At 63.7% G+C, this 23,825-nt stretch overlaps 1 protein-coding gene across 10 annotated transcripts in view; it reads right to left on the bottom strand.

The window, feature by feature from the left end:
• Positions 1 to 9,028: 9,028 nt before the first annotated feature.
• Positions 9,029 to 23,825, bottom strand: part of Adarb1 (adenosine deaminase RNA specific B1) — a 111,191-nt gene continuing 96,394 nt past the window's right edge. For 7 of the 10 annotated variants that reach the window (XM_026380216.2, XM_077795429.1, XM_077795430.1 and 4 more), the window contains 3 exons: positions 20,029 to 20,210; positions 11,979 to 12,157; positions 9,029 to 9,609 (listed from right to left, as the gene is read on the bottom strand). In XM_026380216.2, coding sequence (XP_026236001.1) covers positions 9,430 to 9,609; positions 11,979 to 12,157; positions 20,029 to 20,210 — 541 coding nt within the window. In that variant the 3' untranslated portion in view covers positions 9,029 to 9,429. Of the gene's footprint in view, positions 9,610 to 11,978; positions 12,158 to 19,235; positions 19,315 to 19,555; positions 19,649 to 20,028; positions 20,211 to 23,825 lie in introns of those variants that run through there. The other 3 variants (XM_077795432.1, XM_077795434.1, XM_077795435.1) reach the window with 3 other exon arrangements.

Here is a 23,825-nt window from a genome sequence, read left to right as displayed (position 1 = left end):
TGCATGTGTCTTTGAGAAAGGTGACCCTGCTCAAGAACCAGGGTGGATCTAGCTTTGAGGTGTATCCTGCAGGTTTTAGGAAGTATCCCGGTTTAGGATAATTTGGGTTTAAGGTGTTCCCTGTTTAAGACAATCTGGGTTTAGGGAAGTTCCAGGTTTAAGGTTATTGCTGCTGGGAATAGGGCGTTCCTGCTGCCTGAGTTCCCGTTGAGTTCTCGTTGAGTTCAGAAAGTATTTGGGACGTGAATTGCGGTGGGCAGAACTTGGATTTCCCCAGAACGTGTGTAGAGGCCGGTGTGAGTTCGGGAATAAAGAATTGCTGTTTGAATCTACAAGTGTGTGGTGGCTCGTGATTCTGTGCCCAGCCAGACTGCGGCACTCGCCATCCTCCTGCCTCAGCCTCCTGAGTGGCTGGATCACAGGCGGGCACACTGCACCCAGCGGACAGTGCCATCATCTCTTGATGTCCCGTGGGCACCATGGAACCCTAGAGCTGTGAGAGTGTTTCGACACTGGGACAAAATGCCTGAGGAAAACAGCTCTCGGGGAAAGAGTGATTTGGCTCCGGGCTTCAGAGGACCCAGCCCTGGCTGGTGGGGTCCCGGGCAGAGGCCTCGTGGTGGCCCGGGAGGAATGCTGCTCAGTACAGAGCAGGCACGAAGCAGGGATGGGTGGGCAGGGTCAGGGACGAGATGAGCCCTCCACGGCACGTGCCAGCCCAGGCTCGGATCAGCCCGCCTCGGAGCCAGAGTCCCCGTGTCCTGTCTCCTCCCAGAGTCCCGTAGGGGGCCACCCTGGTGCCTGTGCGCACCCGACAGAGCCAGGCTGAGCTGGAAACCCACATCCAGTGCTCCCCACCCCAAGGCCCAGCTGGCGGCACAGCGAGGTGCGGGCCACAGCTCACCTCCAGGCCCGGAGGACGGAAGTGTGAGGTTCAAGACACGGCGTCCACTGCTGTGCACGTCCTGGGTTTGGGACGGTGTGAGGATCCTAGGGACCATCTGGGATGAGGGGCCTGGCCCCTCCATGTCGCCACAGTGAGAACAGGTCCAGGTGGCACGCTCGGGCCGTGCACTGCCGCACGTCTGCTTACTTTTAGATAAAGCCAGCTCCTCCATGCACCGGGCCCAGTCCTGGCTCCCTGGCTGCACTTGGAGCCACTGGGCACAGCGGTGGAGAACGGCGCCTCGCTGGGCGCTCTGCGGAGGCCTGCTGTGGGGACCACGGCCTCAGGTGCCAGCGAGTGGTGGGCAAGCTTGGCGAACGTAGGAGGGCAGAGCGTGGTGTCTGACGCCCGCGGACACGGCAAGGGTGAGGGCCACGTGACGTGGCGGTGCCCAGCGCTCTGGGCTCTCTGGGGTCCTGGGCCACAGGTGCCCGCACGCCTGCCGGCGAGAGGACGGAAGTCACAAAGCAACAGAGGCAAAGCCCCACGTGGGCTGGCACTCGGCCTAGTGAGTCACTGTCACCTGGTGTACAACCAAGGAAGACGCTCCTGCCTCCACGTGTCCCCAGAGTCGACCAGACAGGGCAATAACGTGGGAGACAGACGCAACCGCGACAGGGCGTGCACTGCGTCACCGTCACGGTGAGGAGGTCGGTGACAGGCGCCTGAAGCGTTGACACTACCTCGCCGCCTCCCAGGTGACAGAGGAAGTGGACTCCGTCTGCAGGTGGTCCTCTGCAGGCCGGGCGGAGGTGCACCCACCCCCTCCCACGGGTGCTCCAGGCGGGGGTCCGCACTGGGGGAGCCACGGCTGCCACTCCCGCTCCTCGTCACCTCCCGCCGGGCGTCCCCACAGCTGGCCCTCAGCAGCACCACAGTGACAGTGACGGGCTTCTCAGGGGCTGCTTCCTCCGGCCCTGAGTGCTGGACCCACTTCCTGCCTGGCTCCCCAGCACCCAGCGCTGGCCATCTGGGTGCTCTGGCTGTGGGCACCCATGCTGGACGCTGCGAAGAGCGTCTGTGCAGGCCCCGTGTGCCACACTGGGCGCTGTGGGCTGCCCTCCTCTGTGCCGAGGTCTCCCTGCAGCCCCTGACGGCCGTCCCTGGGGGCAGGCGGCTCTCCTTCTCCCTGCTCAGGGACGCGGCCACCTGTCCAGACTGCACAGAGAGTCCCCTGAGCTTCCTGGCCCGTCCAACCCCACCCTTGACCCGAGACCCCAGAGACCCGGCTTGAAGAGCAACAGAGGCCCAGAGGCACGTGGGAGCAGGATCTGCCCGTGTCCCTTGGCCCCCGACAGGACCTGCCACCCTGTCCTTCCCTGTGAGAGGTGGACCCAGGGCAGGGTCCCTTTAGACAGACCCGCCCTCCCACCCAACTGTCCCAGCCCTGGAGCCCTGCAGCCTCTCAGAGGGCTGGGGGTGGGGGCCTCTGCTGGAGGCCGTCCAGAGGTTCCTGGGACTCGGTCCCGCCCAGCTGCCGCGGAGTCCCTCTGGCAGTGCAGGCTGCGCCTCCCCATCCAGCACCCGGAGGGAGTCGGGTCCACCTGGAGGGCCTTCGACAGGTCCCCGGCCCCCACACACGTGTTCCCCGCAGCTCCATGGTTGGAAGGGTGTCACGAGGGCCAGCGCCCCAGCCACCACACTGCGTCCTGACTCAGGCTGCGTCCTTGCAGCCCTGGGGCTGGGCCTCCCCGTCCCCAGGCACCAGAGGTCAGCTCTGCACCGCCACCAGGTAGTGCCCTGGGATGGAGCCCCAGGCGGAAGGAGGTGGGGGCCGAGAGCACAGCCCTGAGCCTGCAGCAGGCCCGCAGTGGACACGGGCTGGCGGGCTGGTGCCGGGTCTGGCAGGCGATGGACCCGCCTTCCTGCTCACGGTACCTGAGCACCCCGCGAATGGCGTGGTTTTGGAAATGTTCCTGCCCAGGGTCGCGTACTGACCAGCATAAGTGATCCTGTGCGGTAAATCATGGCGCACGCTGCCCGGACGGAGTTCCCAGCACCCGGGACGCGCGGGCACCCATGCCAAGCCAGCAGGTTTGGGCAAAGGCAGAGGTTCGAGGTCGCCCTCCTCTGACGTTGCTCATGAACTCCGAGCTCCTTCTCCTTCTCCAGGTGACGGACGCTGGGCCAGCATCAGAGGAAACGCATTCTTCAAGTCTGGGGCCAGGGGACAGGCGGACGGCTGCAGGGCACGGCAGCATGGTTGCCCTGGCCCACCAGCCCCAGAAAGGGCCCGGCAGCTGGCGGACAGCAGCAGCCCTGCTGGCCCTGGGCACCGCGGGGGTCGGCTGAGCATGCCCCTGGGCTCTGGCTTGGGGTGACCTCTGTCTGCAGATGGACGCGGAGGAAAGCGCCCCCTGAACCACGAGGCCCAGGCGCGGAGAGGGGAGCGCACAGGGGAGACCAGGCTTTGGTGCTCCTCACCTGCGGGTCTATCAGCGACTCTCCCTAAGGGGAAGATGATTCTGGTCAAATGTGAATATTGACGTGTAAACAAAGCCTCTGGTTTCTCCCAGTGGCCACCTTGAGCCCCTTCAACCTCGTCTCCTCCCTCCTCCTGCCCAGCACCCCTGCACCCTTCCCCTGCCTCCCCTTCACCCTTTCCTCACCCAGCATGCCCTCCCTGTCCCTGGCACCCACCCCTGTGCCCCTTCCCCATTTCCATCGCCCGGGGCCCTCAGCTGCTGCAGGTCCCCGAGGACCTGAGGATCTGGAGCTTCAGCAGTGAGTGGCAGGCAGTCCGCGTGGGGAGCCACCTGAGAGCCAGCAAGTGAATTCGCAGGCCTCTCCACCTCCACTTCTGCCTCCTGCCTCCTGCGGAAGTGGTCTTCTCTGACCCTGGGCTCTTCTGGGGCCCCTGGCTGTGTAAACGCGTTTACCCCGGGAGCCTGGCACTAGGGGCCCCTGGGTGGAGCCATCCGTAGGTGCCCCAGCGGCTCCGGACCTGCAGGGGTAACTGCAGACAGACAGTCACTGTCACACAGGGAAGCTGTTGTGCTGAAGCTCACCTCGGGGTCCCTGTGCACGAGAGGCCGGGCTGTTCTCAGGCCCCTTTGGAGGGCGTGTGGCTGGAAGGGCACAGAGGAGGTGCATGGTGGCATGTCCCTGGACCGCTTCTGAACCTCCAACAGCAGCCCCCAGCCTGAGTGCTCAGAAATGAAGTGGCCCTCACGCGGTGTAGGCCTTTCCAAGGGCTCGCAAGCAGGCTCCAGAGCCCGGTGGCCTGTGGGAGGACCGGCTCCCCTCCCCAGCCGCCCAGGGGGACCCGCTGCCAGGTGGAGGGCCTTCTCACTGGTCAGTCCTGACACAGTCCAGGGACCCAGGAACACGGAGACATTGAATTGGCTTTTTGGCCACTTTTTGGGGAGTGGACCCAGGATTGAACTCAGGGGCACCCGACCCTGAGCCACCCCCAGCCTGTGTTGTGTTTTATTTAGAGACAGGGTCTCTCCAAGTTGTTCAGCACCTTGCGGTGGCTGAGACTGGCTCTAACCTCGCGACCCTCCTGCCTCAGCCCCCGAGCTGCTGCGGGCACCCATGCCGAGCCAGCGGTTTGGCCACCGTGCCCAGCTGTGGGGCCATTTTTGACAAAATGCTTTCATCACATCGTGTGGTAAATGCTCTTTCATTGGAACCGTGAAGTTGCAGATTTAGTTCATTCTATTTATGGCAAATGTGTTCCATGTGACCTGATCCTTCTTGTCAAACTGATGAACCGAATTAGACATTTTCTGCCAGAAACCGTCTGACCTACTTTTTCGATGGAAACCCAAGTGTCGGCGTGCTCTTCCAGGGATATTAAAGAAAGGCACCGAGGAGTGAATCACAGAACACGTCTTGGGAGGTAGGTCGAGAGGCGATGAAGTCAGGATCTTGAACCCGTAGCCCTAGTGCGACCAACCGCCCACTTCACAAAGCGAGTCTCTCTTGCTTTGTAACCACTTGATGGAAGATGCAGGCCAGTGTCTAGGTGACGTGCTCAGTGACGACAGTGACCAAAGACTTGTCCAGGTGTTCACTGCTCCCAGGTGCTAGACACTAAGTTAAAAATCCTTAAAATACCCTCATCTTTTGTGTGTGTGGGGTGCTGGCACTCTACCACCGCAGCACACCCTCAGGCCTTTTTATTGTTGGAGGTAGGGCCTCACTAAGTTGCTGAGGCTGGCCTCCAACTCTCTATCCTCCTGCCTCAGCCCCCCGAGGAGGTGGGACTGCAGTGTGCGCCAACACACCTGCTCTCTCCTTCTCTTGCTTGGCCCTTCTCTCTCCTCTGGGGACGCTGGGGAGGGGACTGGGAACCCCTCTGGGGACGCTGGGGAGGGGACCGGGAACCCCTCTGGGGACGCTGGGGAGGGGACCCGGGAACCCCTCTGGGATGGGACCCGGGAACCCCTCTGGGGACGCTGGGGAGGGGACCGGGAACCCCTCTGGGGACGCCGGGGAGGGGAGCGGGAACCCCTCTGGGGACGCCGGGGAGGGGAGCGGGAACCCCTCTGGGGACGCTGGGGAGGGGACCCGGGAACCCCTCTGGGGACGCCGGGGAGGGGAGCGGGAACCCCTCTGGGGACGCTGGGGAGGGGAGCGGGAACCCCTCTGGGGACACTGGGGAGGGGACCCGGGAACCCCTCTGGGGAAGCTGGGGAGGGGACCGGGAACCCCTCTGGGGACGCTGGGGAGGGGACCGGGAACCCCTCTGGGGACGCTGGGGAGGGGACCGGGAACTCCTCTGGGGACGCTGGGGAGGGGAGCGGGAACCCCTCTGGGGACGCTGGGGATGGACCCGGGAACCCCTCTGGGGACCTGGGAATGGGACCCGGGCCTCCTTTGGGGACGCTGGGGATGGACCCGGGCCTCCTTTGGGGACACTGGGGATGGACCCGGGAACCCCTCTGGGGACCTGGGGATGGGACCCGGGCCTCCTTTGGGGACGCTGGGGATGGACCCGGGCCTCCTGCCTGGAAGGTGAGGGTCTGCCCTGAGCCCCGTGGCTGGGCCCAGCCCTTCCTTCATTAACTCTGTCAAGTGTCAGAGCCGAGTGGCCCTGGTGCCCGGAGAGGAAGGGTGTGTGCCAGGAGGCCGTCCAGCAGCACCAGGCACCAGGCTCATGTTTGCAGTGGTCAGTTTTCAGTTCTTCCCAGAAAACATGAGACTGAGTGTGAAGAAGGGACCCAGAGCCGCACCCCCAGTGAGTGCTGACCCTGGGAGAGGGCGTGCTAGAGGGCCCAGGGCCCAGGGCTGCACTGGCCCCCAGGCCTCCCCTGGACAGCTGGGGGCCGTGGGTCTCCCCACACGTCAGTCCCCATCTGCACAGCGGGCGGCTGTGGGCTGCAGCCACTGGGTGCCACCCTCCTCCACGCCCTCCCCGTTAGCCACGGGAATGTCAGCCAGCAGAAGACCCCTGCCAGCCCCCAGACCACCAGACTCCGTCCCCCTGGAGGCTCCCAGGGGAGGTCAGGGTGCATGTTGAGACCAGGGGCTCTCTATGGACGCGGCTTTGCAGCCATTTTCCCCTGAGGTCATTACCAAGGTCCTCTGGAGACTGCCGCCTGAGACACAGTTGGGCCCTGGGCCACCTCTGCTTCCTCGTGGTCCGGGAGTGAGGGCCCCCGGGATCCTGTGGTCATCCTGTCGAGGGCCAAGGCTCTCCCCGTCCACTGGCCACACTGCCATCACCCCACCCCAGGTTTTCGGCCCTCCCTGTGGGGTCCAGGAGGGCCCCCTTGCATGTGGAGTGGAGGCCGAGACCACCTGGGGCTGGGTGGCCCTGGGTGGGGTGGGCGCCGCCCTGCTGCCCGGAGGGCGGAGAGGCACACAGTCCAGCACACCGTCTGTGGAAACAGCTCGTTTTATTGAGAACGTCTCAGACCCTCTGTCTGCGGGACAGCGCCTCATGCTCAGCTCGGCCGGCCTCAGACGGAGGAAGCTCATGCAGGGGACGTGTGGCATACACAGGACACACACAGAGGACACGAGGGCCACACCCTGGCCACAGCTCCTGCTGGAGCACACTCCCACGGCGTCCGAGCCTCAGCCACCTCCAACAGCAAGCAGCGAGCAGGTGCCTGCGGGGCCAGGGGTCACCTCACCACCACACCCCACGTCCAGCAGGCCGGGCCCACGCCACCGAGACCCGCCGCCTGGCAGGCCAGAGGCCACCGCATCACTTCCCGGCATCACAGGACCCCAGAGCGCCAGCCCAAGGAGCCCGCCAGCCTCGAGCAGAGCCTCCACCTCCGCGGGCCTGGGCACCAGGGGAGACGCAGGTGCACCCCAAACCCAGGTCCTCTGCCCTGGCCACGCGGACTCTGGGACTGATACAGAGGGATTGGACCTGGGGACAGAGAGTGACCTCACTTTGCTTCTCCTGCTGGCGTTTCTGGTGCGTGGCTCAGGAGTGGAGAACACTGCCCACACCCGTGCACAGCCCACCGGCAGCCGCTCTCCAGCACCCGCACCCGGAGCTGCTCCCGCGGGTGCAGTGACCTCTGGCAGTTGTGACGCCCCGGGAACCTGGCTGGGGCCGCCGCTCACACACTGAGATGAAGCCACTGTGTGGTCAGGAGACAGGAAAGGATGATGGAAGTAGAGACCTGAGTCGAGCTGCGATTCTTTGGCACCCCTGGCTGGAGACTACTGCCTGCGGCCTCGGCAGGGGTGGCCAATGGCCAGCCCTGCCCCACCACTGCGGCTGTCCACACAGAACATGTGGCCCACCTGAGACTCCCACACGCCCTCCCACCGCTGAGCCAGCTGCCTGGCAGAGCCGTCCCTGAGCACCCGGGGGACAGTGTCTGGGGCACAGCACTCCAGGGGTCACTCACAAGCAGAAGAGACCCCGCCCCCCACTGTCAAAATGTCAGAACTCAAAGATCTTTTCCTCAAAAAGTCAAGTCCCTGATTGTGTCAGATCCTGTGAGCCTGCAGGTCCAGATCAAGGGCTGGATGGCCAGGGCCACCATGGCAGGACTGCCCCCGGAGGGCAGCGTGAAGCCAGCCCCACGGTGTGTTATTGCGTGTGGGACGTGTTCCTGCTGGACTCCAAGGCTGAAGCCCACCACCAAAGACAAGTTCACCTCCAGTCGCCCGAGCACGATGCCTCTGGCAGACGAGGGGACGGCCGGGGCAAGGGGGACCCAGCACTGCCCAGCACTGCCCAGCGTGGCAGCGGGTCTGAGACCAGCAGTGGGGGCTGGGGTGGGCCTGTCTGTGCCCACTGCCCCTGGCTGTGCCCTCCCGCCAGGCGGGGCGAGCCCAGGGGACCGGAGCCGTCTGCCCAGGCAGCGCACTCAGCTCTCAGCCTGGTCACTGCAGCCACGCCCCGCTCTCTGGCTGCCTACTCCCAGGGCACCAACAGCAAGGTGGACAGCCCGGTGCCACCCAGGCCTCATGCCTGGGCGTGGGGTTGCGGGTCTGGGCCTGCCACTGCCGTGGCCCCAAGGCCCCCTGGAGCCCTCTGGAGCCGACAGGCTCCTGCCCTCTAGTCCTGGAGCTCCAAGGCACCTGTGCCGCCTCCGAGCGCAGGTCCAGGTGGGCCCTGGCTGCTCCTGCCCAGAGGCTCCCTGCGCAGCACCCCGGGGACCTCAGCCTCTGGTGCCCACCAGCCCCAGGCTGCCAGTCAGCTGGAGGAGTGTCTGATGAGGCCGGAGGGGGGACGGAAGTGCCAGCGGCCAAGTCCACCTGGGCACGCGGCTCCCTCCCTGCGAGGGCCTGGCCGGGAGCCTGGGGCCCAGGCCCCTCTGGCACAGCCACCCAAGGTCCCCTCCGTCCACAAAGGCTCCAAGACCCACATGACCAGCCAGCAAAGGACGCTGGACATGCTGCATCTTGATGATCCAGAGTGAACTGAGGAAGGCTCCCATGACCCCACCCAGGAGTACGGAAGCTTCCAGAGGCAGCGGAGGAGCAGCCGGGGTCACATTCTGCAGGACTGGGCACCGAGGCCCCACCAGGGAGGCCTGCGCGCCCCTCGGGGATCCACTCCAGGCCCCACCCCCCTCCATCCCCACGTTTTGCAATTAGAACCAGGTGGCATCCAAGTGACCTGACATGTTCACTTCTTGTTTTATAGACCACATTCCTAGCTCTGAATAAATTATTTATTCGAGGATCTCACACGCGCCGTGTCTCCGTTCCTACACTCAGGAAGCCCTACTCAGTAGAACTCGATCTCTAACGTAGATTGGAGTTGGAAGCAGTCACCGGATGACTCAGGAGGGGACATGAGTGCACCTGTCCCAGTGCAGACGTGAGATGCCCGGCACCCCACAGCCCCACACCTGCCCTGGTTGGGTGCGTGACGCCAGTGTCCCTGGCCCGTGCCTCACCAGGGTGTGTGCCTGCCCAAGTTCAGAGGTGAGGTTTGGAGATGGTGCAGGACACAGTGTCCCTGGCCCTCGCCAGGGTGTGAGCCTGCCCCAGGCCAGACGTGAGGTTTGGGGATGGTGTGGGGCCGACAGCCCTGCACCCTGAGCTGGGCCCACGGGTCAGGGTGTGAGGGAGAACTGGTCCTGCTCCGTGGGCTTCTCCACCCAGGCGCCCAGCCCTGCCTTGATGAAGGCGGTGAAGAGACGGGCCTTGGCGGCCTGGTACTCCTTAGCCGCCAGCTTGGACTCGTGGTAGGTGGTGGGCTTGAGGATCTTGGTCCGCAGCAAGTGGGGAGGCACCTGCGGAGGAAAAGGGAGCGTGAGAGGCGCCCTGCGGGACCGACACACCACCCCGCGCAGAGCTCTGACCACCAGGCACCAGGACCACCCTGGCCGGGGGGACAGCCCTGAAGCCAGGGGGACAGCTCCTGCAGCAAACAGGCCAGGGCTCTGCGGCGTCCCACCAGGGAGCCCACTACACACCCCGGGTTCTGGGGCCAGGCTTCTGGCAGACCAGCTATTTCCCGGGCTGGGTGTTGGTGACCACAGGGACACCTCACTGCCCTGCAGGGCCAGGGGTCCCTGGTGGCTGAGCTGCAGCGCACAGGCCTGTCCTGGGTGCCAAAGGGCAATTTCTATCTGAGCCCCCATCTCTGTTCCGGGCTTGATGGAAATAAAATCTAAGGGTCACTGGCCACACGTCAGGGCTGATCCTGGGAACCGGGCCCTGTGGCTCACAGGAGAGCTGTGGGGCTCTGGGCGGAGGGCTCAGCAGAATCCAGGCGGCGCAGCCGAGAGGACAGGGGGCGGCGGCTGGCCCTCCATTCCCGTGGTCAGCACTGAGCACCAACATGAGTTCCTCGCGGGACAGTTTGGATCTGAGATGGCCCCAAAGGCCACGTGGTGAGGCCTTGGTCCCCAGCCTCTGGTGCTGTGGGCGGTGGGCTCGAGGGAGGAAGCTGGGTCCCGGGACCTGCTCCTCGCTGCCCTCCCTGCGGCCCCTCCCGTCCTGGTCGCCATGAGGTGAACAGCTCCCTGCCACACTCTGCCCTAGGCGTGCTGCCTTGTGACGGCCAGCAGGAGGGACCTGGGAGAGCTGCGAGGCGGGGCTGAGGCGCCCAGAACAGGGTGGGCAGAGCCTGAGGGCAGCTGGGGGACTGGAGAGCCAGGCTGGGCTGCTGGTGAGGGGCCCTGCGGGCCTGGACCCAGGGCCACCGTGCTACGAGTCATGCTCCGAGGCTCTGGGTGAGGACCCAGCGTATGTGGTGGAGGGATCCGAGGCAGCACAGCCGCCAGGCCGTGGGATGGGGCTGCTGGACACTTGTGGTCAGATTCACAGTGGGAACTGGGAGCGAAAGCAGAGCAGAGAGATTCTTAAAACTTGCAGCTTTGCCACAAAAGGAGCAGGTCTCAAGGTGGCAGGGACGGTACCTTTGCCAGAGAGACTACAGCCATTAACAAGAAGCCAAGTACCTCACCAGTGCCAGGGACCCCAGGGACCCCAGGATCGGGGGACAGCCCCAGGTGCCTGCTCACACAAGGCCACTCGGCCGTTTTTCTGTGATGAATGTCCCTGAGTTCAGGGACACTGCATCGGGTCACTGCAGCCAGTGAGTGCTCTCGCCTGCCAGACCCTGGGGTCCCCTGGTGACGCTGGTTCTGCAGGCATGGAGGGGCCGCACGAGAGGTGGGAGGCCAGCCGGGCGGCCAGGCGGCGTGTGGCGTGTCAGGCTGAGCTGAGGCTGCAGGGGAGGCCTGGGCGTCAGAGAGGCCAGGGATGGGCAGCGTCTGCCAAGCCCAGCTGCAGGCAGAGAGCAGAGCCACCCGGGAGAGGCCACGTGGCCAGGCTGGAGCAGGCCTCCCAGGCCCCGGGAGCTCGCCTGTCACCACAGGCCCGTCTACAGGACGCGGGGTGGGCCTGGCCAGGGTCGGTCCTGCCTGGCCCGATGCCTCCCTGTGCCGCCCGCCCTCCTCCCCCTGGACAGGCACGTCTGCCTGCGCCTGGCCCACCACTGCACGAGGACAGGTGGCTTCCTGCTCGACGCTGCGGCTCACCACTAAGGAGCTTCAGTCCTGGGCTCTGTGGCAAGGCTGGGACAGTCGAGACCCGGGGACCCTGCGGTGGAGCCTGAGGCAGGACATGAGGGTCTGGGTCTGGGATGTCTCCCACAGCCCCGCCGCAGGGGGAGATGGAGCGGCCTGGACAGGCAGGGACTTTGGGAGGGGGGTTCCCTGGGTGTGCACTTGGTGTGTGAGGGGACGGGGGCACCTGGCACTTCTGCTCTGTCCCTGCTCCCAGCTGCCCTGAGGTGAGCACCTCAGTTCTGCCCTGTGCTCCCCTCCATGATGTGCCTTGTCACGGGCCGAAGCAGACCCTGAGACCTGGGGGCGAAATGAACTTTTTCTTCAAGCAGATTTGTCTCAGGTGTCTTGTCACAGTGGTGACGAGCCAGCGACGCCCTCCCACGGCAGCCCGGGGCAGTGAGGAGGGGTCTGCCTCTGAAGCAGCTTTGGGCCTGGGAGCTGAGGACCCACTTCCAAGCTCAACACGACGGGAAGGAACAGAGAGGGCCCAGACGGTCCCCCCGGGAAGGGTGTGGGGACAACCACGAGGACGGGGACCCAGACGGCCGGGGCGAGCGCGCAGTGCGGGGAGGGCACCTCAGTACCTTGCCGTGCACACGCATCCAGCGAGAGTACAACGCGTGCTTACACAGGCGCGAGGGGCGGCCCAGCTCGTCCTTCCCCGTGGTGGCGTTGATGACCTCCAGGGCGCTGTCACCGACCGTCCAGTTGACGCTGAAGTTGGGCGCCTTGCCTGGCTGCCGCGCCTCTGCGTTGCTAATGCCTGGAACGGAGCAGTCACAGAGAGCGACATGAGCCTGTGAGCACGTCCTGGGACAGGAGGGGACGTCCGGGGCAGCTGGCTGCTCACACACAGTCACAGGGCAGCGCCAGCAGAGTGCCATCTGCAGAGGCACCCACACCTCCACTGCCACCGCGCTCTGGGCCCAGGCCAGCAGCGGGCCAAGAACCTGCAGCACACCCTGGGGGCACACTGGTCGGCGACAGGGCACGGGCCACAGCTGCCTGCCACGGAGCCTCAGCCCACGGGGGCCAACAGGGCTGGAACCTTGCAGCCTGCGGGGGTAGGAGCCATCGTGGTTAACTCGGGTGCTGCCAAGAGAGCTGGCGGAGTCCTCCTCCGTGAGCCCACCCTGTGTGCCCCGGCTGTCCAGAGGCCAGGCGCCAGGCCCCACCGGCCCCCAGGCACGACACCCAGTGGAAGAGGAGCCACGGCTCTCAGCGAGTGGCTTCCCACTTGCCAGCCCTGCCTCAAAATAAGAAAACAGGGCTGGGGACGTGGCTCGGTGCAGGACAGCCCCGGGCTCTATCCCCAGCAGCACAAGATGAAACAGATGAGAAAGAGCATCGCAGAAGACCACTCCGCACAGCACAGAGTGGACATGGCCAGGAGACCCCGCCTCCTCCCCTCCGGCCTCTCTCTCTGCAGGACCGGGCACTGGACCCAGGTGCTCGCGGTAAGCTGCCTCCCCAGCCCCGTAGTCTGTATTTTGAGACAGCGTCCTGCTGAGTTGCCCAGGCTGGACCTGCGATCCTCCTGCCTCAGCCTCCTGAGGAGCTGGGTCACAGTGTGCCGCCAGCAGGTGAGAGCAGATTCCTTCCAGAAAACAACACAAACAGGACGATAGGAGCAGCATCTTGTGAGGGCCCGAAAGAAGATTAAAAGGCGGCATCCACAGTCGCAGCCAAGTACATGTCAGAGTGAGACCCTCCAGACACAGCGGGGGTCACCACCCTCCGAAGAACCCAGCACAGGAAGGCCAGAGGAAAGGGCGGCCAGGGAGACCAGCTCCAGGTGGAGGAGGTGGGCTCTGGAAACGGCCGCTACAGGACAGGCCTAGGAGAGCGTCCCCATGTCAGTGAGTGCCCTTAAAAACTGACCACCCAAACAAAAATCGTCTGTGGGGTTTTAAACAGATATCCACGTCTCAGGAGTAGCTGGACACGGTGCCTTTACTCATGTATCTCTCAGTGGGGCTGAGAAGGGGCCCCTGGCCCCACGGTGCTGGGCAGTGCTGGACCCCGGAGCCTGGCCCAGCCCTGGAGCGGGATTTTAACACTCAGAAGACGGTGCAGGACCACACAGCAGGCCGGAGAAGGAGCCTGTGTGGGTCACCGTGCAGGAGGCTGTGCGGCCTCAGAGGAGCGAGGCACCGCAACAGACCTGCAAACCCACAGAACAAAGAGCGTCAGAGGGACCAAATGGAGTGCACTCATCAGTCTCCGCAGAGATGGGGAGAGACAGCTGAGAGCCGTGAGGGGCAGGAGAGAGCCAAACAGCGGAACTCGGGGGACTCCGTTTTGAAGACCAGCCTGTACCTCAGAGCAGGGCCTGTCCCAGGAGGGGGGTGGCCCTGTCCTTGGAAAACCCGTTCCTAGGCACACAGCTACCTGCCGGGTCATTTGTCCGCACCAGAGGTCCTTGACTCAGCAAAGGCAAGTTCCTGGAAAGACCAAAAGAAGGCCCCAGGCCACAGCAGCCACCCACCAGGTGACATGGGAGACACCTGAAATGCCAGGGCCCCCAGGGGTTTGTGATTGGCCACGTGACCAGGCCACCCTGCAGTTTAGCACACTCTTGCAACCCCTCCGGCCTAGACCAGTCAGTTCAAAGGTATCCACCATGTGAACTAACCCATCAGCCACCCAACTTGTTCCCGCCAGTGAAGGTGCTGATCCAGGTAAGAGTTGGGTTTGACTTTCCTGCAGTGTGCCATGATTTGCTGTGTGATGCTGTGACACATAAAGTATCCCCCCCCAAAACCTATAAATCCTCAGTGACTAAGGGCCGCACTCACTCCCTGGGACGGCTGCATCAGGAACGGTTGTGAGTCCAGGCTCGAGCTTGCAATGAAGACTCTGGTGTGCTTCATAGGACTCGGCTCCTGGAGGTCTATGGGGTCCCAGCAACCTCAGTGACCACGACGAGGCCTACGGTCCACGGACCTCAGAGAGGAGGCAGGATGGCCACTGGTGGCAGGGGCCAGGCCCTAACCCACATGCCGACAGGACTTGCTTTTAGTAGGGAACAGCTTAGAATAAAGGGCCATCACTAAGACACCGGGTGCTTTAGCAATGAAGAGAGAGCTCAGGAGGCCAGGACACAGGTTCCTGCAGAGAGAGGAGACTGCCTGGGGAACGGGATCCTCGGTCCTGCATCTACCTGCAGAGCTGCGGAGCCCCAGCCCTGGACAGAGGAGAGGTGAGGACGGGTAGTCAGAGCCCAGAGAGCTCGGGGAGCCCGCCCAGCACTCAGAGCCAGGAGAGGGCGCAAGGGCAGAGTAGGGTCCATCTGAAGGGCCAACCTGATTGGATTGAGAGGAGGATGGAGAGGTTCTGGGTGTGTCCGTGAGGGCGTGTCCAGGAGTGATGGGCACGCGGGACAGCCAACTGAAGTGGAGGCCCTCCCTCGTGTGGGCAGCACCGCCCAATAGGAGGGCGGCCTGGATGGAGAGAAATGTGGAAGTCAGGCAGCCCCCTTCTTGACGGGTCCTCGATTCCTGCTGCTGCTGCTGCTGCTGCTGCTGCCCTCTAGGAACCGACTCTCCCTTCTTCTCTTCCACAGGGGCCTCTGCCGGGATTCTCCAGGAGGCTTGGGTCTCAGACAGCAGCACGGTGGCCCCCTGTTCTGGGGCTTCAGCCTCCCGGACTGCGCAGCTACTGGTTCTCTCCGCTCTCCAGCCTGCAGATGGCCACGCGGGACTGTCCAGCTTCTGGTCACGTGAGCCAGCCTAATAAGTCCCCCTCTGTAATCATCCTTCCTGTTGGTTCTGTCCCTCTAGAGAGCCCTGACCAGTACCACTCCCAGGCATCCTAGACGCCTTGTCTTCTGTGCCCTGAGCACAGGACAGCAGCTGGACACAGCAGGAGCCGCCGCCCGAGGGCCGGCGGAAGGCAGCGAAACCAGGGCTGGTTCTTCAGGTGACAGAGGACTTGGTGGCCCTTCAGCCAGGCAGGCAGGGAGAGGGGTCACCACAGTGACCTGGGAGCAGGAGACACTGAGCACACTGAGGGCCACACACATCTTCTAAGCAACAGCAAGGCACTGCCCTCCAAGAAGGTGACAGTCAGAGGGAACGGCCACTTTCAGGAAGTTGTGGGTCTCCAAACTGAAGAAAAGGGTGAGCAAAAAACAGTCCTGTATTTTAGAAACTGAATTCATAGCTAAATTTTCTCACAAGCAGACCCCAGGCCCAACGACTTCACTGGAGAATTCTACCATCACTCAGGGAGGTGCTCCCCTCAGCTACTCAACACTTCCAGAAAAGCTGGGGGACATGTCTCATCCACGTCGCCACAGTCCAGCGTCCCCAGGGACAGAGCACCTCAGGGCAGAGACGCCCCAGAGTCCAGCAGGTGGGATCCAGCGAGTACAGAGCAGGGTGCTGCTGACAGCTGCCCAGGAGCACGGGTGGAAAAAACTGAGAAGTGACCACACGACAGTCTCAGAGCCGGGAAACGCACACAGCTCCCGTTCGCGGCTTCTCGCCCTGGCAAACCAGGAACAGAAGAGGACCCCTGCAGGAGCCCAAGCTGACAGCATGCAGCCGTCCAGGCTGGCTCCTCCCAAGGCCACTCGCGAGACCATGCTGTCCAAGTGCATGTCCCCACACAGGCTTTGGGTCTATCCAGGACAGCAGGACAGCAGGAAAGGAGGAGGGCAGGGCCCCAGGGCCACCTGTGCACACCACTTTATGGCAGCTGGTCAGCGGTGGATGGGCCACAGGCAACTGGAAATCTGAGCGGCTGTGTGGCCCTCAGCGCAGCCAGGAAGTGAGCCACCTGGATTCAAATCTGACCAAGGGTGTGCAGCCTGCCCTGCAAGCCAGGTGCGTGACGGTGGCCTGGGTCAACTGGGAGACTCCGGTCACCACGCAGTCCTCCTCAGAGACCCACACAGTCGGCAGTCCACCAGATCAGCCGCCTTGTGCAGATCCTGGGAGCCGAAGGCCACGGATCCGGGGAGCCCAGAGAAGCTGGACTCACAGGTGCACACACCGCCATCCCGAGGGGCTGCACACCTCAGCTGAGGGTCCAAGGAGACAGACAAGCCTGGTGGGGAGGACCGTGAGGAGGGCCACAGGCACAGAGCCCTCTGGACTCAGGGAAAGTGAGAGGGAGGACTTTCACCCACCCGCTCTGCTGGAACGCAGTCCTGTTAGAAGCGGCAACTCGGACCCCCCAGTCTACGGCACCCGCCGCACAGGCGGACATGACCCTCAGGGAGAACTCTGGCGACTGTGGACGTGACTTGAGTCACACCCCGGGCCTGGGTGAGCACTGTGACGAGAGCTGGAGACACACCTGGCTGGGAAGTGCTTTCAAACCATTTATGGGATCAAGGACGTGTATCCAGAAAACGGGCCAGTGGTCTCGGACGGGTGGTGAGGTCAAGGAGCCCGATGACAGTGCGGGAGGTCCAAACCATCACCGAGGAGGCCGCAGAAGAGCGGTCAGCAGTGAAAAGGTGCTCGGCTGCCCAGGCCCCTGAGGGTTTGGTCTGCAGTGTCCACCGGAGCCGAGCCTTGACCTCGATGTGCGGGGAAGCCCGTGCCCTGGCTGGCTTTCAGCTTGTGCTCTGTCCAGCTTTGGGATCACGGCCAGGCCAGGCCCTTTCTACAGCTTGGGGAGTCCCTGGAGGGGCTGGCGTGTCCCTAGACAGCTGGCGGGACCGTCTGCGTGTGCTGGGGACAGTTCACCTGCCGACACCTGCCCAAGGCCTTCCCTGAAACCCGCTCGGCCACTGACTGTCCTCAGAGTCTGAAGTCTGTGAGCCCCAGGGCCGGACACACGGTGCTGCTGGACCCTGCTCCCCGGGGCCGGGCCGGGGCTCAGGGCAGAGCCCTTGCTGCCGCGAGTGGGGCCCTGGGCTCCATCCTCAGACCACACAGAAATAAGCAAAATAACGGCGTGTGTCACTGCGAATGAAAGAACTGGAAAAGAAAAAGAAACCCGCTCCGCGACCTGGAGGCAAGCCGCCGTCCCCTCGCTCTCACCGTGAGTCACGCCGACCCTGAGTCACGCCGACCAGCCGGCTGGCAGCCGGAGCCTGTTTGGCCCTCTCCCGTCAGTGCCTCTGGTGACTGGTGGATCTGGATCCTCTCCCTGTTTCCTATACCTCCACCCTCCCCTCCTGCTCTCCCATTCCCATCTTCTTCCCGTATCTTCTGTTAACTTGTTCACTCTTTTCCCGATTTCTGGGACTGAGAGCTTGGTTGTTTCCTCTCAGGTCACCCCACGGGGGTGACCTCCTCGCAGTGGCTGGGCCCCGCCACCATTTCCTCCGTGTGTTCTAAGTAAACCCAGGGACGTGCTGCTTCCTGTCCTTTCCAGGGGCAAAGCTTTGGCCTTTGCATCTTAAGGACGCAGAGCCAACTCTGTGGCAGAGGAAGTGCCTGGGGCCCTGGAGGAGTCTGGGTGACAGCTCTCCGACAGCTCCTGAGGAGCCTGGGATGTGGTCTCTGACCTCTGTCGCCAGCTGCTGGGCCACACCTGGGTTCTGCTGCTTCGTGTCTGGACTGCTCCTTCCTGAACAGCTTTGTGGGTTTCCTGGAGTTTGCACTCTCCTGGGTTTTCTTTTGCTGTTCGCCTGCACTCTCGTCCCGCCAGCTTCCCGGGCCTTTGCTGGATGGGGACATTTCACTCCGCGAGCACCCTCTTCAGAGCTCCTCCAGGACTGCTCCTCTTGGGTGTGGCCGGCCGCCCTCCCCACCCCTGGATCTGCGTTCCGTCTCCTCCTGTGGAAGTCTCTCCGTACTGCCAGAGCATCTGCACGGATGCTGGGTGTCTTCTGAGTCCTTGAGCATCTCAGACTCACCCTTGCCCCACACTAGACACCACCTGGCCGCAGGAAAGCCACAGGACACTCCTCAGATCCCGTCCCGCTCACCAGGCACCGACACGGCTCACGAAGTCGGACGCGCACGTCGTTGAGGTACACGTCGGGCCACTTCCTCTGGTTCTGGCCTTCTGATGGGGTGCGAGGACTCCGGGCGTGGACCTCCCCAGAACCTCGGGTTTGTGTCGGGCCTGCACTTACAGACGTGGCACTGGCCAGGGCGCCCGGCGCGGTTTCTGCTCTGGGTCTGTTCCTCACAGGTTGTCCCCTGCGGTGTTCCTCAGAGGTCTGCTGAGGGCTGCTGTCCACTCACGGTGCCGAGAGCATGCAGCTGGCGGCCTGGTTCCTCCGTGTCTTTGCCGAGTGCTCGACTGTGGGCAAGGCCCCACCTCTGCCAGTGCTGCCGCCCTGCTCAGCTCCCCCGTGGGGTGGCCAGGGGCCTTGGCCCTGGCCCTGGGCCCCAAGGCACTGAGGCTGCCAGACCCTCAGCATGGCCACTCCCTCTACAGACATGGAGGCCAGGCGGGAAGGCCAGGTGGGAAGGCCAGGCGGGAAGGCTATGCCAGTGGACCCCCCCCCCCCACAGGAGGTGGCTGGGTCACAGGGTGCCTTCACGGGGGACCAGGGGAGGTGGCTGTGGGGGTGGCTGGGTCATGGGGGTACTGCCCTCAGAAGGGGTTGATGAGTTCTTGCTGTACCCTGGTCAGTTTCTCAAGAGCCAGTTGTTAGTAGAGTGACCCCAAGTTCTGCTTCCTCCCTCACAATGAGATCTCTTCTGCACAGACTTGGCTCCCGCACTTTGGTTCCTTCTTGTCTTATAAGATTCCCTTGCCTCAGGCTGAACATGGGGCTGCCCAGTCTTACGTTTTAGCCTCCAAACTGTGAGCTATTGACCTCTTTTGTTTATAAAGTCTCCAGGCTCCAGTATTTTGTTATAGCAACATCACATAGAGGGCAAAAAGTGGACACCATCTTTAGCATCATGAGGAATTCACACACCAACACACAGCACGACACTCCAAGCTGCAGGGGCGCTCCAGGCTCCAGGTGCCACCGCCAGTCCCAGCACTCAGTTCTGTCTTCTTGAAGAAGAAGGTTGTGGTTAGGGAGCTCTCAACTCTGAGCCCAGACACCTTCGTACTCCCGTACCCGGCACCCTGAAAGAGCCGCACCTGCTCTCTCCACAGAGGCGTGCTAGCGGCCAAGCTCTCAAACACGGCAGAGACACGCACACCACAGAAGGCTGTTTTAGTTTAGGGTTAGGGTTTTAGTTCTGAGCATCAAAAAGTAAGTAAGGGGTTACTTTTAAAAGGGTAAAAATACCTTAATTGTGTCCTTTTAAATAAGGGTGGGCTTAGAAGTTAAGACCCTTGAATTCAAAAGCTCCTGTTCTCTTTACTGTCAGCCTCTGACATTCTAAAAAAAGAGAAGAAACCAGCAAAAAGGGCGTGAGAACAGGAGAAGCCACTGCGGAGAAGGCCTGCCAGTCATGCCCGCCTGCCATGCTCGCCACGTGGCAGGGGCCTGGCACCCGAGGGTGGACACCCATGGCTGCCCCAGCTGCTCAGTCTGGGGCAGCCGACACTGACCCAGCGGCCACAGGGGCAGAACAGGCCTGTGGTGGGAGAGCAGAGGCCGCTGCTGGCCCCTCTGGGAACGCAGGGTCTGTGCCTAGCCAGAGCCCGCGCCTTGCAGAGGGACAGGGTGAGCAGAGGCCAGGCACCTCTCCTGCCAGGCGGGCAGCCGAGGCCTGAGGACCCGAGGCATCGGGGGCAGTGAGCGCGCGGGGTACTTGCCGCTGAGCAGGGGCTTGTTGAGGGTGTAGAGGGGCGGCAGGTCCTCGATGTTGGAGATGCGCTGGTACATGGCCCTGGAGAGGTGGTCGCCGTGGTACAGGCTGCCCAGGATGATGCTGGAGAAGTAGACGGGCTCCACGAAGATGCTGAGCAGGGAGCCCTGGGTGCCCACCACGTTCCAGCTGTGGGGAGAAGGACAGCGCTCAGTGGCACCCGCCGTGACCGCCCCGCAGGGCGAGGTCCAGCTGCCTCGGGGAGCCTCACAGGCAGGGTCTGCTGGACAGCCACGCAGAACGGAGCTTCCTGCCGCCTGAGCCAGGACAGCCGGGGGTGCTCCAAGGCCCTGGCACAAGGTGCCCCAGGAACCTCAGGCCTGCGGGGCCAGCCCGCCCTCCACGCCCCCAGAAAAAACAGCTCCGACGTCACTGCAGGCCCGGGAGCCGCCCCTCCTTCCCGTGGGCGGGAACACAGCACTGCGCACGGCCGGGAGGTGTGGGGGCACTGACCCTCCTGCCCAGGCTGTGGCAACCCAGAGCCACCGCACACCCCTCAGCCCCAGACTGCCCAGGCGCCAGTGGGCAGGCCACCTGAGGCCACAGAGGGACCTAAGTGGGCCGACGAGGCCGGGTTCGAGACAAGCAACCCAACGCAGAGGAGTGAAGAGCCCAGCCCCAGGTGGAAGGGGGCCAGGGGAGCCCACTCTGGGGCAGAGGAGGGGGCTGGCCACGGAGGCTCCCTGGGGCTTCAGGACTGAGCACGGGCAGGTCCCGGGCTCCGGGATGGGTCGTAGGCAGGTGGGGGCAGGGGCAGGTGGGGGGACGGGGAGGTGGGGGTGGGGGGAGGGGCAGGTGGAGGCAGGAGCAGGTGGGGGCAGGGTCAGGTGGGGGGTACGAGCAGGTGGGGGAGGGGGAGGGGGAGGGGGTGGGGAGAGGGGCAGGTGGAGGCAGGAGCAGGTGGGGGCAGGGGCAGGAACAGGTGGGGGCAGGGGCAGGTGGGGGTAGGGCCAGGTGGGGGGCAGGGGCAGGTGTGGGCGGGGGCAGGGGTGCTCCTAAGGCAGCAGCTCTTGGACACAGGTGTCTCAGGAGAGGGCTGACCAGATGTGCCTTTCAGAGTCCCATGGGCAGTGCAGGACTCAGGGGACGCATCAGCCCGGGTCAGAGGGAAACAGCGAGGGATAGGGCAGTGCTGGTGCTAAGACACCTGGCCAGGTGTGGGACTGGAGGACCTGGGTGGTGAGGTCCAGGCCCAAGCATGCTCCAGACCCACTCTCACAGCACAGCCCACCTGCCCAGGTGATGTCCCCTGCTGGCCCACGGACGGAGTGAAAGGTGGGAGTCCAGAGGTGGGAGCAGAGGGGTAGCCCAGGTTGAGCAGCAGCTGGGCCTCAAACCCAATCTGCCCCAGCTCTGACCTCATCTTCTCAGGCCACCAGGGTCACCCTTGGGTCACTCTTGCCTCCTCCCTGTCAGGGCCATTGGCAGCAGGTCCATGGGATCTGCTTTCAGAACAGGTTCAGGGTCCAGCTCTGACTACCTCCACTGCGGGGCCAGGTCAGCTCTAGGAGGAACCCGGGATCTGTCCTCAGCCTGCCCAGCCAGCAGCTGCAGGGCCCTGTGCAGATGCAGGTGGCTCCCAAGGAAAGGCCACCTGTGCCCCGGCCCACAGGCCTGCGCCCCCAGGCTCCAGGCCAGCCTCCCGCAGCTCCTCAGCCTGGAGCACGTCCCAGGCAGCGTGGCCACAGCTGCTCCCCTTGAGCCTCCTGCAGAGCCTCTCAGAGAGGCTCTGCCGGCTCTCACTGCCCCTACCCTGTGTGAGCGGCCCTCCCCTGCCCGGCCAGAGCCTGGACACCATCAGGACGGCCGTCTCATTCACGGATCCCCCGTCCCTGCGCAGCAGTGCCAGCCCAGACGGCACACTCGAGGGTGGCCAGTCCTCCAGCTCCTGAGCTCCCTCCTGCCACCCCCAAAGGAGGTGGAAACAAGTTCCCTGTCCTGATGACTGGACACTAAAGACCCAGGGCAGACCAGGAGCCTCCTAGAACCCAGCCCCAGGCTCCTGCCAACCGTCCTGCAGAAGCTGTCTGTGGGGAGCCGCTGACTCTGAAGGCACTTTCAAGGGCCCAGGGTCTCCTGGAGCCGGCCGAGCCCTGTGTGGACCTGGGGGCCCCACGGCCCACTCTGCCGGCAGCCCCCAGCCCCCAGAGCACAGCCCTCGCCGCCTCCCGGAGCCCAGGGGCCTGCCGTGGGGGAGTCCTAGAAAGCTCTTCACCGGCTGGAGCATGTCCCCGGGGGCCCACCAGGCGTCCACACCCGTCCAGCCTGAGGATCAGGAGCTCCACACACTCTGCCCCGGGAAGGGCCTGCCCAGAACCCACCCACCCACGCCCAGACCCAGGGTCACGAGGAGCCCTCCTGGTGCGCCACCGGGGGAAGGCAGGCTCGGGAGTCCCGTGCCGTCCTCTGCTGTGCTGGGCCAGGTCATCTGTGCTGGCCTTTTGGCTCACTCTCTGAGGGTGTTTCTGGGAGCACTGCCACCAATCTGTGCCCTGGACCCACACAGAGCCCCACCTGGCCCAAGAGACGCAGCACACAGAGGACACTGCCACTGGGCCCAGCGGGCAGTCTGCCCAGCTGCAGCCCCTGCTGGGCCCACCCTCCGTCCTCCCTGCCTGACTCTGCCCCGCATCAGCAAGCCATCTGTCCCCACCTGGGGGGTCCCTGTCCACTCCCACAGCCCAACATTGCGCACAGGGAACTGCGGCCACCAGAGTGGACTCCAGACCCATCCACACTGGGGCCCCGACCCACGTGCCTTGGGGCTGTCTTCCTGCCACTCTGCCTGCCCGCCGGCTGGACAGACAGACAGGCACCCTGGTGCCCTCCAGGGCAGTGCTGTGCCCCCTCCCCACGCTGACCTGCCACATCCCTTGGTCAACAGGCAGTGGACACAGCGGGGCCCTTGTGGGGGTAAACAAGCCGGCTGCCTGCTCCTGCTCCCCTGGTCCTCCACAGTACCTCAGGGGCCGTGAGCTCCAGGCAGACACCTGCCACTTCCTGGTCACCTGTGTCCCCTCTAGGGATGGGCTTCCCTCTTCCCTGGGTTGGCCTCGGCTCTTCCTCAGTCAGAGCATCGGACACACCAAAAGAGCCTGCTGTAGGGCGGGTCCCTGGGTCCAGCCCCATGTGCGCCTCCCTCTGCCAGACGAGGACGTCCCCCCACCCAGCCAAGCCCTTGAGTCAGTGCTAGGCAGTGCAGGGGGAGGGACGTGCTGGCCATCCAGTTCCAAGCTCTGGGCTCTGCTGGTACGTGGATTTTCTGAGGGGCCTGGAGACTAAGGCGGCAGTTCCAGGTCAGCTACATTTGCTTATTTTCCTGCCCTACCCAAGAACCTGCCTCAGGGGCGACCAGAGGCCCCTGGCCACTCTTCATGGGCCTCTCACGGTCAGGAGAGGGCTCTGCATGTCTGACAACAGGCCATTGTTTGCTGTCCATGAAGCGTCAGGCCTGCCTGCACAGCTCTTGCTCCTCCACGAACACGAACAAAAACAGGAGAAGGTGTCTTTTCCTAAATGCTCCAATCCCAGCCCCCAAAGAAAACAAAGTATCAGGCCTACAGAGAAACATGGCACAGTCAAAGAACCAAACATAAATCTCTATAAATAAACTGACCTTAAAATAATGCTACATGACAAATAATTTAAAGTAATAACAAAGACCTGTGCAAAGGAACCACAGATTCAAGGACTGAAAAATGCAGTAACTGAACTGAAAACTTCACCAGGCAGAAGGAAGGGCAA

This window comes from Urocitellus parryii, chromosome 2, assembly GCF_045843805.1.
Source record: "Urocitellus parryii isolate mUroPar1 chromosome 2, mUroPar1.hap1, whole genome shotgun sequence".
Classification (NCBI taxonomy): domain Eukaryota; kingdom Metazoa; phylum Chordata; class Mammalia; order Rodentia; family Sciuridae; genus Urocitellus; species Urocitellus parryii.
This window is presented reverse-complemented; position numbering and strand designations above follow the sequence as displayed.